The sequence below is a fragment of the Pipistrellus kuhlii genome, unplaced genomic scaffold, assembly GCF_014108245.1.
Source record: "Pipistrellus kuhlii isolate mPipKuh1 unplaced genomic scaffold, mPipKuh1.p scaffold_m20_p_9, whole genome shotgun sequence".
Classification (NCBI taxonomy): Eukaryota; Metazoa; Chordata; class Mammalia; order Chiroptera; family Vespertilionidae; genus Pipistrellus; species Pipistrellus kuhlii.
Genome location: NW_023425595.1, coordinates 48228525 through 48245181, shown reverse-complemented (window position 1 = coordinate 48245181; position 16657 = coordinate 48228525). Strand labels below are relative to the sequence as shown.

General features: G+C 44.5%; 1 protein-coding gene across 2 annotated transcripts in view; it reads right to left on the bottom strand.

The window, feature by feature from the left end:
• FAT3 (FAT atypical cadherin 3) overlaps positions 1–16657 on the bottom strand; it is a 636217-nt gene that overhangs the window by 31446 nt on the left and 588114 nt on the right. For both annotated transcript variants that reach the window (XM_045577545.1, XM_045577546.1), the window contains exons 20-21: positions 7397–7531; positions 5393–5550 (exon numbers count right to left, since the gene is read on the bottom strand). In XM_045577545.1, coding sequence (XP_045433501.1) covers positions 5393–5550; positions 7397–7531 — 293 coding nt within the window. The remainder of the gene's footprint in view (positions 1–5392; positions 5551–7396; positions 7532–16657) is intronic.

Sequence of the window (16657 nt, the reverse complement as noted above, 5' to 3'; positions counted from 1 at the left end):
ACTTTTTTTTCATGTTGAGAAAAAAAATAATAACAGCAGCAGCAGCAGCACTACTGAATGAATAGGAAGCCGGAGGCCTACGTGATCCTCAGCTTTTTGAAAAGAAAATTCATCTGCCTCTTCAAAATTCTAGGAGTTTGGAATGATGAGGCTTGTTTAGATGACAAACTAGAGATGCTGATGCCAAAGCTCCCTTTGAAAAGAGTTAATCTTTTGCTATTTCACAAGTATATTTCGCCAGGGAGAGAAAAGAATGCTTTCATACACTCTCGCACTGGAAAATTATACTCTCATCCTATTTATTTTTCTGTCTTCAGAATAGGGTTAACCCAGGTTTAAAGGATCTCTCGTTTAAGAGAACAAAGCTTTCTCAAATCAGAGGGCAAGCTATTTTAATAGAATTTGGGGTGTGCATGAAACCGAAAGGAAAGTTTATAGCAATGATATGAAATGATGTGCCCGATAGGGGGAAGGAAGCAATGACTTCAGTGAAATGCATAATTCAGACAGTGTGGCCCTAATGTCATGTAACATTTAGGCTCTTGGGGTTGTTTCAAATCAGGGATGTCCTTTAACTCAGGTCTTCTGTGTCTTGAGGGTTGGGAGACAACATATCAAGCTGTCTGTAAGAAGTCTTCTTGGAGGAGTGTAGAATTTTGAGCAAAAAAGTTTAAATTATGACACTGTGTGCTTCTAGGAAGCACATCACTATCAGAAACCTTGCAAGGGGGTGAGTACATGTTCTTTGAAAAGGGAACTCTTAACAAACCTCTTTTCATGGCTGCCATTAATTGTTATCTGGCACACAGTAAGTGCCCCAAAATACATTTTGAATAAACAACTTATCACCCCAGCCCTCCAAATATTTTCTTTTTTATAAACATTGTAGTGCCCTCAACCTGTTTGCCTCTGTCAGAAGCCAAGACCTACCCCTCCCTAGCTTTCACTCTGGGTATGTCGCCGAATCTTTTTGAGCGTTGGTTTCTTCATCGGCAGAAGAGTAGTCATCACGGATATGTTTGTAGGTGTGTTGTTATTATAATATGTTAACTCCCTTCTTACTGATATTCTGATGCAGACCCTTGGAACGTTGGAATCTTGGGTGGGGGAGGGGAGACTTCCTTTTTACTCTTCTAGTCTATGTTAGAAAGATCTGGATTCGCTAAGTGGCCGAATAAGTTTGAAAAACCAAAGGAGCTCTCCCTGACCATCTTCCTTTCAACCCTGGGTGTTAAGCTAGCCATGTTTGAGAATCATCAACATAAAGCATGCATCATCTAGATTCTAGAACTTCTCCAAAAAAAAAAAAAATGTGACAGCTCTAAAAGAATAACCGAGAACCTGTGTTTTTGTTCTAACACTGGCCCTAAAAGACTGGCATAGGGGAAGAGTTACTTGTATCTGGCAAATCTCTCATGGTGACATGATGTGTTTTTATTACAGGTTCAAGGACAGACATAGAACCGACCCCACCATTTCCATTATTGCTTTGGCTGCCAGGAAACTCAGAGTTATGGTTTCTGTTCAACTGAGGTAGCAACCCTAGATCTAGATATTTTAGGGATGATGTTCTGCCCTTCCCCACTTCACTGGTTGGCTCTTATTCTTTTGTGTGTGTTTGTGTGTGTGTGTGTGTGTGTGTGTTTTAATCTTTTTAATATATTTTTATTGATTTCAGAGAGGAAGGGAGAGAGAGAGATAGAAACATCAATGATGAGAGAGAATTATTGATGGGCTGCCTCCTGCATGCCCCACAACTTGAGATCAGCCCACAACCCGGGCATGTGCCCTTGACCAGAATTGAACCTGGGACCCTTCAGTCCACAGGCCGATGCTCTATCTACTAAGCCAAACTGGCTAGGGCTGTGTGTACTTTTCTTAATGGCGTTTTGATTTTATTGCATTCGGGTGTTTATGTTAAGCCTGGAATCTCTTTTGGAAGCAAACAAGGTGTACATGGTAAACAGATGAATGCGCCCCTTCACTGCTGCCTGGAGATAGCAGTGCTCCCTGTCCTCGAGCATTTCCCCTTCTTGAGGTCTCCATGCACTTCCTTCGCTGTTTGCAAGGGGCGCCCTCCACCCCACTGACTGCCTTAAGTACTTTTTAAGAGAATGTGCTGTAACCGGGAAAATATAAACAGCCAGAAGTGCAATTTAAACAAAGCATCTCAGCATAGTCATTGAACCAAAGTACAAGCCACACACCATACCAAAGGCCAATAAAATTAAATCTTGCACGAGGTTGGAAATGTTAAGCACACAGATCCAAATCCCCTAAGTGGATATTCCTGGCGAACTGTAGGAGAATATCTGCAATAGTTCAGTATAGCTGTGTCCTGCTTTGGGCTAACCCAACACATGAGAAGCAAATGTAGAGAACAGACAGATTGGGGGTGACTATTCACATCACAAAGGGATTAATGGGAGAGTCCCCTCAATGGGCAACCATCCCGAGTTTATTAGAATTCCATTTAGAGATTCAATTTACACAACTTCCAGGAACAGGCTTGTTCCATGAAATACAATCTACCTTAGGAGCTAGTGCTGCCTAAAAGGTTTAATTCTTCTTTGCCATCCCCAGAGAGCTGCACATTTTAGACATTTTCCAGTGATGTGTCAAGTGACAAACTCCATTTTAGGGTCAAGCCATCCAGGTCCAAGATTTTTCTTCTCCTCAAGTTTAATGCAATTGAAGAGATTTGCTAATAGAAAGTGTTTGCCTCATAAGAATGCTCTGCACCCACCAGGCCTTTTGAAGGAGGAGAGGGGAAGGTCAATAACACTTAAACAGAGCCAGCAGGAGCTGGTACCTCGAAGGTGAGAGCATTTCCCAAGCAATGATTCCAACCTCCATACTCAGGGCTGTTTAGAATGTGATCTACGGGTTGAAGGCACTATGCTTTGGGGCCAGGAGAGAATAAAGACAGGAGTTAAGCCTCTGAATTTTTCTTCTTCCACCATGAATTGAAGTAACTGTTTTCTAAAACTGCCCTTCCAGAATGAGTTTTTTATTGTTGTTGTTTTGTTAATCCTCACCCAAGGATATTTTGTCCATTGATTTTTTTTTTTTAGAAAGAGTGGGGCTGGGGGAAGGAAGAGAGAGAGAGAGAGAGACAGATCAATGTGAGAAAGACACATGAATTGGTTGCCTTCTGCTCGAGCCCTGACCAGAGCTGGGAATTGAACCCATGACCCTTGGCCAGGGCCAGAGTGAGTCTTTTTTGATCCTCAGTCAGGGCACATGCAAGAATCAACCAATGAGCCCCGGCTAGTGTTTCTCAGTGATTAGAGCACCAGCACGCATAACAAAGGGTTGTGGGTTTGATATCCAGTCAAGGGCACATACCTGTGTAGCAGGTTTGATCCCCTGCCACAGTCAGGGCCCATGTAGGAGGCAACCAATCCATGAATCTCCCCCCCCCCCCCCCGTCCCCCTCCCTTTCTCCCTCCCCTCGGGTGAGGATTAAAAAAATAACAAGAACCAACCAATGAATGCATAATAGGTGAAACAACAAATTGAGTTCTCTCTCTCCTTTCCTCTCTCTCTCAAATCAATACATAAAAAATTTAAAAACACTGCTTTCCTTTGCAGAGCTAAAATTATTCTCTCAGCTGAATGAGCAAGGATAGTGGGAGATTCCCCACAAAAGTAGCCAGCTTTTGAATTCCAACTCCCCGATCACTCACTCTTGGCCACCAAGTAATACCCGGCAATAAGACCTGGGAAAAGTCTGTGTGACAGGGGAAGCCACTGGCAGTCAGCTCTCTCCTTCTAGGATTAAAGTCTAGGCCGCCTAGTCAACTTGGATGTGACCTATAAACAATCAAAGGATAGAAGCTAGGAAGGTCCACCATTATTCAAGTTAAACCTAGTGATAGAATCCTAGGAAGGAAACATTGTCTGTCACTTCCGCCCAATGGACACTTTCTGCTGGAGAGACTATATATCTCTGAATACCTTTACAATGGGCTGGAGTAGCAAACTGGTAAGAAAAGCATTAGATTAAGCATGTCTTCCTCATTCTTATTTCTTCTCCTCACAATAATGGAGGGCTTAATCTGTCCCAGAATACAGTTTTAAATTTTTGTTTATTGATTTTCCCCCTGACTTATTTATGCACTAGAGACCCGATTCATGACATTTGTGCACTGGGGTGGGGGGAGAGGGGGCAAAAATCCCTCAGCCTGGCCTGTGCCCTCTTGCAGTATGGGACCCCTCGGGGGATGTCCGACTGCTGGGGAGCGGGCTTAAGCTGGCAGTTGGACATCCCCCAAGGAGTTCTTAGTGCTCCCGCAGAGGTGGGAAAGGCTCCCACCATCGCTACTGCACTCGCCAGCCATGAGTCTGGGTTTTGGCTGAGTGGCCTTCCCTCTGTTGTAGCGCAATGATCACCAGGGGCAGTTCCTGCGTTGATCATCTGCTCTCTGGTGGTCAGTGCATCTCATGGCGATATGCATATTCATCTTTTATTATAGAGGATTCCTTGGTTGATTCTTGTATTTGCTCTGACAGGACATTAAAGCCAAAACCTTGACATATTGGGATGATGTTCTAACCAAGTGAGCTACTGGCCAGGGCCAGAATGTTATTTTTTTGATGAAATAAATTGTAGTGTCAACACTGAGAACTAGGGAAAGCATGGAGGTTAAGAGGCTGAAGTGTAAGTCCAGGCTTTACCACTTATTAGCTGTACAATCTTAGGTAACTTGCTAAACCTCTCTGAACCTCTATCTTCTCCATCAAATGATGATGATCAGATATAACGAATTTATTTTAATTTTATAATAAAAATAAAATGATGTATGTAAAGCTTTTAGTACAATTGCTGTTGACATGAAGGTACCAGAAGCTCTGAGCTGAACACAAATGCCAGATCAGCTCTAAAGGAAGCCTGGCTGCCTTCGGAGAGTTTCTGAGGCTGGGAATTACTTTATAAAATTGGGCTACCTGTGTCAGGTGGGACATATGGAATCTTCTACGGCCCAGATGTCCAACTTCTCTCTGAGCAAGGACAGAAGTCGCTCTCAGAGGTCAGTGGGGATAGAAGAGTACACAGCCAACCTTTTTAAAGGACTAACCCTGCCATGGAATTGATTAGGAGATACATTCTAATGAGCTGTTGAGTGATTACAGCTCCGAGGAGGCCGGCCCTTGAACCCACTCTAGAGAGAGATCCCCTGTCTGCCAAGAGCCAGTTTCGAAGCCGAATACACAAAAGGAAACGGGGTGTTGGCACACTTCCCAGTTTTGCTGCTGCTCCCTCTGTCCCGAAGTCTGCTTCTGGTCTTCTGAATTTAAAAGACAAAACGATTTCAGCAGCCCCCAACCCGAGAGCCAAAAAGAATAACATGAGAACTGACTGCAGGAGAAGATAACCCGTTTTAATTACCTTCAGAATTATGCAGGGATTTGCTCTGGTGTACATGATAATCCCGTTGCTCTGCAGTGTGCGCAGACGCAGACCCAGCTTGAAGTCCTCTTCGTTGCTGTTCTCAGAAAGCCGGTATTTGATGAAACTGTTTCCAGCAAAGCTGAGTGAAGTGTGCCCTGGAAAGACCATAATGAGAGGACACACAGGCTTTTAACTTCCGGAAATGAGCAGGGACACCTGAAATCACCCGACAACTTCCACGCAAGGTGATGGAAGACCACGGGAAGTGAGTGACGGCATCGAGGAGAAACCATTTGTGACTAAAAACTGGTTCTCCATTTCTGGTCACACTCTAATTTCAAAGTGAAAACAAATATTATTTCAGATGCAGAAAAAAATAATCTTAGTTGTCTAATGACAAGGGCAACTTGGTAAATTCCATAACTGGAATTTTATTAGTGTCATTAAATTCCCAATTCCCACTGTCTAAAATTAGTTCTATTAAAGGATAACCCATCATGCCTATCCCCATCACTTAGACACTTAAGAACTTTCAGTTCCATGGAACTATGGGAAGACACAACCATTTTCAAAGAATGCCCGTATTCCTCACATATCCTAATGTCAAATAGCCAAATCATGACATTTGCACTAGCATCAGAAAAAAGTAACAGATAGAAAGGGAGTTCATGTCTTATGCAGTCACAATTCTATCTTGACTATTAATTTCAAGGCTCTCCTCGTAATTTTTAGCCCTATTCATATGGCCCAAATATGAGTTTATCCTATTTTTTTATTGCCTCTAACTTTATGTTTTCACAAGCAAAATAATGGTTGAAAAACAGTCTTGCTGGGAGGAAAGGTGGTGTGGAAATACACCAAATAGATGATAATTGTGAACAATCAAAAGTTTTTTATATAGAGAGGAGAAAGGAGATGGGCAGAAAGTGACATCTGAAGTGACAAGGCTTGGCCTTACTGTCACTCTACGTCCCCACCTGCTATGTGCACGGCATGTATGCTGGGGTGGGGACAGCACAAATATCTTTCAAGTCTAAGCCTTAGATGACTTCAAAAGCAAATACACTGGTGATCCCTTCACTTAATGGGCAGCTCTGTTCTTGAAATCAAGTATGAAAGAGCTTTGGCTTCCATTTCTAAGAACGGAGCTTCTCTTTGCAAAGGCTAAATTTATTTCTGGAACCCACTGCTTAGCAAAGTGCCTTGCACACAATGGTCATAATCACTTTCTATTATCACTATAATGACTATTCAATCATTAATCAATCTAGTTCTTGGGTTCCAAAATTGGCATCAGTGTACCTGTATTTTAAGTATAGCCTCTACCAAAGAGAGTATTTTATTGGTGCCTAAAATGAACAATACTCTTTTTAGAGAATTGCTCATTTTCAAGAATTCATGAATCAAAAATGGATTGAGTGAACATCAGACACAGAGGGCCATTTGTACTGAAATAATATAAATACTGTTTTTTTTTTCTTTAAGAAACAGAGGTGAGCACCTAGTTTGGGGAACTTGCAGTTTGTTAGACATCTCCAGTAGAGATATTAACTTGGTGCCCTAGGCTGGGCTGATCCCATGGAAGGCCAACTAGACAGGCTCAGCTCTACCTTCTGTGGGTCTCTGTTTTGGGACCAGGGTCTGTGAAGACCCTCTGAACATCCAAGGTCATGCCACAGGCACTCCAACTCTTCTGCCAACCAATAGCCGTGCATGTTCCATGATTTCACACCCATACCATCCATGCAACATGATGGAAAACACATGCTGTGGTCTCCCCATTGTGTTAGGAGCCCACGGTCACAGCATGTGTTCTTCATACATGCTGCAGCTGCCATAGACGCCGAGTATGTCTGAGGGCGGGTGTCCGCTCTAGCCCATTCTGAAGGACAATATTGCCGGCAGGCAGAAACGTCTTCTGAAAGGGCGAGGGCAGTGTCACGGACTCAAGGGCAAAGGGCTTCAGGACTGGGGACTCGTCATCGCAACCCACTTCTGCACCTGAGCACTCTCCGAGCTTCCCCGGTGGACACTGGCAGAGGAACGGTCTCCAGCTGGCTTCGTAACCGACGCACTGCATGTCCCCTGGGCACGGCTTCTCTATGCAAGGATCATTGGACCCCGGGCACAGTCCTCCTGCGACAAAGGGGGAACGAACATGCATGGTCAGCACACAGGGAATCACTCTACACCCCAGAAGGTCAGGAAGGTTCAGGAGCTGGACTCCACAGGCTGCCAGAAGCAGGAGTGCTTTCAAATGTCCCTGTATCTGCCCAAAGCTCACCGTCAGGCTCAAGGAGGTTGGGTGCAAAGAGTCAATGGGACTCCTCCTCTGAGGCTATGTTAAGGTTGTGACTAGACCAACTTCAGCTGAAAAAAAAACCTCACTACATGGGCTTTGGTAGTATTTCTTGGAGTGAGGTTCCTGTTTACCTGTGGCCATTTCTAGGCATCATTTGAGTTCAGATTTCTTCTACCCTCTCCTGCCCTGGAAAACTAGGGGTAGACACAGGAAGATGCCAGCTGTTGTTCTCGGGGGGGGGGGGGGGGGGAAGAGGGGGCGGAGGGAAGACTTTTCTAAAGAAAAGTATGACTACATGACTAATGCTACGTTGTGAAAGCACCGCTAACGTTATTTCCTAATCCCTCCTGCTGCAGGCCTGTGTATTGATTAGCTGTAAGCGTGCCCTGCGGGCTCTCACGGCTAGAGGCTTCTCTCTGGCAAAGGAAGGCTTTCTTCCTCCTTGTTTGATGTTCTCAGCTCAGTGAGATGAAAGGTTAATCCCTCACGGAGGAAATCCTGGGAAGCAGATTAAGTGATGGAGGCCGCAGTCAGGGCCCCGGTGAGTCGTTTCGGAACTGCAGCGATGGCAAACCCGGGTCCGCGAGGAAGCGCGCTTTTCAAAGGCCTTGGCTACTTCACACGCAATTAGGCCCCTTTCCAGCTGGTGAGAGGTGAAGTGGTATCCAGGGCTATAAAGAAGGGGACGTTCAAAATAAGCCACGACTAGGTTAGCCGAGGCCTAAAGGAGTGCCTCTGGGAACCTAGAACAGGCTGGGCATTTGGAGGAGCTGGGCCTTCATCACAGTCCTCTCCATCCCAACTCTTTCCTCATCGTGAGGCACATTATCCCATTTTACAGTCATTCCTTTGACTGGAAGAAAGAAAAAAGTTTGTGTGTGTGTGTGTGTGTTTTGTTGTTGTTTATTTTTACCCCATGGATACTTTCCCTTTGATTTTTATTTTAAAAAATATATATTTTATTGATTTTTTACAGAGGGAGAAGGATAGAGAGTTAGAACATCGATCAGCTGCCTCCTGTACACCCCCACTGGGGATGTGCTTCAACCAAGGTACATGGCCTTGCCTAGAATTGAACCTGGGACCTCCCAATCTGCAGGCCAACGCTCTATCTACCAAGACAAACCGGTTAGGGCTCCCTTTGATTTTTAGAGAGTCGAAAGGAGGGGGAGAAATAGAGCAAGAGAAACAACTATGTGAGAGAGGCACATTGATTGGTTGCCTCCTGTAGGAGCCCTGACCAGGGCTGAAGACCTAGTCTACCCAGATGAAGACCTATGCTCTTGACCAGAATTGAATCCAGGATCCTTCAGTCTGCAGGCCGGTGTTCTATCCACTGAGCAAACTGGCTAGGCTGGTGAAAACAAAAATTTAATGCTATCTTCTTACAAACATTTTAAACACTGTAACCCATGAGAGGATCAATATAAGTAGCACCGGCAAACTTAGAATTCATAAATCCAATTTTCCACTGGTTTAGAGCTCAGCCCAAAATGATACTCCTTGGCAGCGGTCCAGCTTACAGAGTGTTAGATGATGAAGGGATTTTTAACTGAAAATTTAGAATGATCCCTACAAATGGTTCTAAAAAGACATAAAGTACATCTTCCTGTTTTCATTCAAAATGCATCTTCATTCCTGCCACATATGTATCAATATTTATGGAATTTGAAAAAAGCTGTTCAATCACCTTATGATCTGTCTCAAGAGTTGATAACCAGTTTTTATATAATGTTCGGTGCATTCATTCAACAAATAATTTTTCAGGGCTAATGAGGTGATAGGCCTGGATATGTAAAGATGAAAGGAAATGACTATGTCTCTTGCTCTCCTACGTAACAACCCACAAACACATGATTGCAACACAATGAGGAAACTGCTTTTGTAGAGATATGTGAATGCCACGGAAGTACCAGAGAAAGAAAAGTGTGATTCCCGGAGAACGTCAGTCTCCTATGCAAAGGAAACATTTTACACTCGGGCTTGAAGGATGAGATCATTTGAGTAACAAGGAACTGAGTTTCATGGGAATGAACCAACCATAGTTAGTCCTTAACTGCATTCATGTGTTTCAGTTTATTCATGGTAAGTTCACAACTCTACCAGCTGACCCTTTGCTGTCTCCATGAGTGGCTTCCTTTCGGTTTCTGATGGCCTGCAACTTCCACACTGCTCCTAGATGTTGACAGGGGAGTATATGCTCAAAAAATATACACGGAGCCCAATGCTAACCTCTGCTACATGGAGGGGCAATGTGCACAAGTGAAAAAAAAAGTTTCACATGACACAGTTGTAACTCTAGATTACTTAGATAGTTCCTTCCAATTAAACACAGAAAGAGTAATTTAGGATTGAAGAAATCTGTTACATCCCATTTCATGGACACACCTCTTGTTTTATTTTTACCAGCCAAAGGACGTCCTTTCCATATACTTCTACATTTAAAAATATATATATTTTATTGATTTTCCTACAGAGAGGAAGAGAGAGGGATAGAGAGCTAGAAACATCGATGAGAGAGAAACATCGATCAGCTGCCTCCTGCACATCCCCTACTGGGGATGTGCCCGCAACCAAGGTACATGCCCTTGGCCGGAATCGAACCCAGGACCTTTCAGTCCACAGGCTGACACTCTGTCCACTGAGCCAAACCGGTTTTGGCTACTTCTACATTTCTGAGACACATCTTCACAACCTTTTCTGCTCTGATGCAATGACTCCATTGCTAAGAAACGTTGCATTATCAAAAAATCCAGTTTAAAAGCCACTGTTTCAAAGGGGACAAGAGGGCTAGATAATTTCAGACTCATGATAGAAAAGCTATTTTATCCTATAGGAATTATGGTAACTTAAAATAAAAGAGTTCTAAGTGCATATAATAAAAACTAAACACTGTATTTCAGAATAAATATGACACTTGAGTATTTCTCTCTTTTATTCACATGTTTTGACCTTTTCTTTGACTGTCACTTCTGTCCTGGTAATTAGTGCAGAGCTTTTCATTTTATCACTCATCTCTCTCTCCTTTTAAAAAATATGTATTTACTGATTTTAGAGAAAGGGAAAGGGAGAGACAGACACATCTGTGATGAGAGAGAATAATTGATCGGCTGCCTCCTGCATGCCACTCTGGGTATCGAGTCTGCAACATGGGCATGTGCCTTGGCCGGGAACTGAACTGCGACCTCCTGGTTCATTGGTTGATGCTCAACCACTGAGCCAAGCCGGCCGCGCTCACTCATATCTCTGATGCTGGTTAAAGCACAAGGCCATTTAGACCCACAACTGAAGTTCAAACTCAGAGCTTTTTTTCTTCCTTTTCCCTTTTCTCATAACCATAGAACCCATATAATTAAATCCAGTAAATTAATGAATTATGTTAGAGACAGTTCCCATTATGAAAATTCTAGGTGGAGGATATGTAAAAATATATTAATACAAATATAATATGTGTATTCTAAAATTAGTGCTATGTTAGATCTATAATAATGTACATTTCTATTTATCCTAGCAATGGACTCTGATAGGTTATTTTTCTTCCTTTTTTCTTTTTCCAATAGGTTTTCTAAGGTAATGGGGATTGCTCTTGGCAAGCAATCTGACTGGACTCCTGATGCTTTAAAGTCCTTTTGAGGCCTCGTCCCCAGTCCTGGCTGAGATGGGAGGAGCCATAAGCTGCCAGGCCCCAGCTGTAGCTGTCTGCTCGCTCTGCTCACTGCCCACTCTCGAGGTTCAAGGAAGTATGAAGACAGGTTAGCATTGGGAGGTCCGTGTAAATACAATGGCTTCTTAGCTGGGGGCAGATGTGAGCATGTCCATAAAATACAGTCTAGGCCCTGGCTGGGTAGCTAACACAGTTGGTTAGACCGTTATCTGGATATGCCAAGGTTTCAGGTTCAATTCCAGTCAGGACACATGCAAGAATCAACTAATGAATACATTAATGTGAGGAACAACAAAGCAATGTCTCTCTCTCTCTGCCTCCATCTCTCTCTTTCAGATCAATTTTAAAAATGCAATCTATTCTGAGTAGATTTTTATTTCTAGTTACTGAAAATCAGGTTTCCTGGAACTAAATAGTTCCCATATGCAGTGCTGTAGTTCTCTCTCTATGGACCACGATAAGAAATATACATTGTCAGAGGGACCTGTTCTTTGAATGTCCATCCGGAACAATGTCCTGTGTCCCTCAACCTCAAATGTGCTCAGGTCTGAGTCCTGGGGACAGATTCCTGGGGATAATGAGCATCTTTCTGAGCAAAGGCTTCAAGTCTCTAGCAACATAAAATTCAGTATACTTTTAATGATGCCGAGGGGTTAACTTGTTCTTAGAAGCCATGTTTATGTCACCCCCTTCACCTACCATCGTAAAGAGCCTCACAGACCCTCTCTGTGGCAGCAGAAAGCGCCTGATCAGCTTTCCAGGACTAGCGAAGAAACAACAGTGTCAGCTCCCGTTGGCTGCTGGGAAAAAGTTATCTTATTAACTATCACTAAATAATCCAGGTTTAATGAACTTGTGCTGTGATCAGTGACAGCCTAGAGCACATGTGTCAAACACAAGGCCCGTGGGCCAAATCCGTCCCGCCAGGCCTTGCAATGTGGCCCGCACCGCGCTGTCATTACTGCACTCCGCTGCGTTTCCATCACAATGAGAGTTTATGACTGTTCAGTAAACCATTCGGCCCTCGATTTAGGCTGGATTTTAGATTTTGGCCCCTTCTATGATTGAGTTCGACACCCCTAGCCTAGAGGGTGGGAGCTCTGGACCTCCATGCTCGGCATCTCCAGGCACCCATCCATTTGGTGTCAGAATGAGCATGTAGGGAGAAGGGTCCTACTTTATCAAACCAGCTGATGCCGTTTGCTGTATGTCAGGACAGGAGGAGCAGGCATTTTTAGCAACTGCCAGAACATAAAGCAGGCACAGAAAGCTCTGTTCCCATCCCAGGTCCCCTCTGGAAGGGGGTCGTGCCATCGACAGCGGTACTGTGCTGACCAGCAGCAGGCCTGGATATTGGCCCTGACTTGACTGTTCAGTTGATGGGGTGCCTGGCTCTGAGCACGTCCCCTGATGTCTCTGGGCCTCCATGCTTTCTCAGAAAAATGAGGATTATGACTCTTCATACAGGTGTAAGCATGAAATGGGCTAATGGACTAGTATGTGAAAGCAACTTGCAAAGAAAAAAACAACACTTATAGTATCAATAGAATCAAATTACAACAAGGCCCTTAAACCGGGGACAGCAGCTTGCCTCAGCCACATGGCAGAGACCTGAACTCAAGTGTAATCTTTTCCTTATTGTCCTTTCTGGGTCCAGTTCAGCATCTGTAAATGAACAGGTAAAGTGAAATACTGTGCACGTGGGAGACACAAAATAACAAGACCTGGAGCTTCTTAGGAATCAGTGTCACATGCCAGATGCATTGTGGGAGCCCCTTCATCCCCTTTGGAGGTGTGTTTCTCCTAGTCTCCCTCTAAGGAGAAACATGCACACCGTGTAGCCATCTCTCAGAGAAGGGTTTCCACCTTCTGAAGTTTGGCTCCCACAGAAATTTAGGTCACTCTCAACAGAGCTAACAACATGCAACTCCCTCCAACAGCAGCTTCAGAGCTTTGGAAACTGTAGGGAGGAGAAAGGTAATCCTCTTGAGGTTTTAGAAGGTTCTCGCTGCCATCGTTAATGACTCTCCTCTCTTCATCTCCCCAGCAGTCCCACGGCCCCCCCACCCCCCGGATGATGAAGTCAATGCCTTCAGCTAGCAGCACATCAGTGTCTAGCTGTGATTATTATCGCTGCCACTTCGAGCTGATTCAACCTCTCGATTCATGTTTCTGCCTCATTACACGGAGAATCCAATAACTAACGGTAAACAATATGCTGAGAATCCGGTAGCTAAATGGTAAGCACCTTGAATTCATGGGCTCTGCCAAGATGTCACGTCGTGGCAAATGCCACGGGAGCCAATTACCTTCCATCTTAATTCCTGGGCAACATGACATTTCTAAAACACCTTCTCCCAGGGTCTCTTGGCTTTGAAATGGTCTCTTGGGGTTCTCCCAGAAGCACAGAATCATGCGTGAGGGTGTTTTCTTGGCTCAGCCATATCTTCTGGGAGATTTCTCTACGGGCTAAGTGAAGTTTCATTAAAGACAACTTTATGTGTGAGCTGAATATCTGAGGGAATACCCAGACACTGAGGAGCTGGACACCTCTAAACCGCTCCTGGCATGCTGGGACTCGGGTGCTGGAGATGAGGGATGTGCAGAGACACAGCTAAGGGATGTCTCCTTTTAGATATATTTCTATATCAGACTTCTGAAAAATCAGTGAACATTTTCCAAAATAGACAATCAGCCCAGCTCCTTAGACTGCCCCTGGTGCTCTGTCTGCTTGCTTTCCTCGAGGGGGCTCAAGGGCATCTATCAATGCCCTCGACACTTAAGTTGGTGTCAGGTTTTCTTAGTGAAGTGCCAATGTTCACTGGACTTCTGAAGTTTACCAGGGGCAATCTCATGGCATCAGAACTTTATATCTCTTGAACTTCCATTCAACCACGATGCTGGATGGTGGCTGGAATTCAATGAACTTATTTGGCACCAAAAGTTCAAGTTTGCTCTCATTTTTCAAAGCAACTTGGCATTTTGGTTCAAGATGCTAATGATGTTAATTGGACACAAAACGTTTGCATGAGAAAAGGAAGTTAGGAGAGGGATAAATATGGAGGTCAAATCTGTATAAATATTACTTTGCAGCCCTCGTCATCCTGATTATTCCACCATGTGGTTCAAAAGTCCATTGAGTGAATCTGCCAATTTTCCAGGGTAAGCAAGCCAATACTAGTATGTGTGTGTGTGTGTGTGTGTGTGTGTGTGTGTGTGTGTCTGTTGGGGGGGCATTTATGGAATTTAATTATGTCTCCTTTCCAATAAATGAGATGCCTAAAATGCCTAATGCTTTCCTTAATAGGTCTTCACTGTATTTTTATTTTAGAGGATGCTTTATAAGAAGTAAGAGAGCTATTACTATTCTAACTAAAAGCTTGCCCCCTGAACCTGGAGGAAATTCTTTCTGCTTTATCTTGCTCTGAGATCTTTCATAGTTTGATTTTCTGACGACTCCCATTAGACTCACTCACCCAGGCTGCAAATATAGATCCTAGGCTTCACCAGGAACCTTCTGATATAGCTGAGTGTGGGGCTCAGCCACCAGCATTTCTTGTAAGGCCTGTGCCTACTGCAGCTGAGACACCCACTGCCATCCTGAGATGGTATTGCGGAGTCTGGGCATTAGTCTGCTGGGAAAAACGGGGTCGTGTGAGCATTCCTACAGAAGACACAGCACTGGGGTTATGACTCACATAAAAAAATGAAAGAGTCTTTGTTCTTATGATGCAGATCATAAAATAGGGACCCCAAATGAACCTTCGCTGAGTCCGCATGCCCCTTGCACCAGCTGGATGGCCCTGGGCAAGGCACAGAGGCATCATATTTACAAGACAGAACTGATCATATGTCACCTACTGAGACAAGGTGACCTTTCGGGGCTCCTTTCCCATTAAAATCTGGTATTTTATTTTATAGCTTAATTATAAGAGTGACTTGAAGGTGAGAAGAGGCTCTGGGTGGACTTGAATCTGCACAGAGCTCCCCACTGAGGAAATGTCTGCTTTCCAACCAAGGCTGCTCGGGGGCTGGCTGGGGGCTGAATCACAAAACATTGCGGCATTCTGCATTTATGGGGAGTAGGAAGGTTAATGGGGACCAGAGAACAGGAGTCCTCGGCAAGGATGCCGTCTCCAAAATGACTGCATTCGTGTCTCATGCAAAATGTAAAACAATCAATAAAATATATTTTTAAAAAAATGCAGAGCAAGCCCCTCCCAATAAAAGTCAACCCTCTAAACTCCTCCTTTAAAGAAATCCTGCTAAGTCTGCCCTGGCTCTTCTTGATGAACTTACACTCCTCCCTCAAGGGCCAGTACCTAGGCGATCTCTCATGTCCTAGGTCACAGAAAGCTTTCCTGTGGCTACAGCAGGGAATCTGCCCTTCCTACACCCTAACATTTACTGCAACATTTTCACTGCAAACAGACACTTGCAAGTTGACTTCACAACAGCCAGCGCCTGAGTGCAGGGACTGCTCCTTTTTTCTTACTCCTGAATCTTCCCTGTGTAGGATTCTGCTGCCTCCACCGACTTTTGCTGAATGAAACCCGTTCCCAGAGCACAAGGCTTCATTAACTGGTTTAGTTTCTCCCCAAGGGTCTGCCCTATCCTGCCGTGAATGCCTTTTGAACTCTGCTGCGAATTGTCTCACCCAGGCCCGGGCAGAGCTCCAGGGCATCAATCAGTTTGCCTACAGAGGGACCTAGGTGAGGTCCGGACAGCTGGCATTCATAAATCCTGCATGTCGGTGGCATCTGCCAGAAAGACATTACGCCTAGCATGCATGCTTGGAGTTCTTCTGGAACTAATTTGCATATTTAGCAGGTCAGATGTCACTGCATCCATCCCATGAAAACACAAACAGAATTCACTGGATACCGATGAGTAAGAGGCGGAAACTCGTCTGGGCTGCTGCAAGGTTGTGGAAGTGTCTCTCAAAGGGAGCTACGACCTTCGTGGTCTTCCTCTGATGAACTTATTTTCCAAACTGCAACCAAAAACCTTCTACACAGGAAGAGGCCAAGGCCCTGCCTGCCCCCCATTACCTAAGAGGATGTTTCACAAATGGCATTTCTTCTGGCCTCGTCCCTCTGGGCCAAGTTCACACTGGCTGGAAAGACTGGGTGCAATTTTCCTAGAAGAGGGCAGTGGATTTATGGCTACACATGTCAGAGAGAGGAAAGAGGGAGGCAGCCATGCTTCTCCCTGACCGCTGTGGGCGTGCGACTCTGTGCAGTGACGGCCTCTGACCGGGAAAGGTCAAGGTTCAGTGATTCTAGTTACATCAACA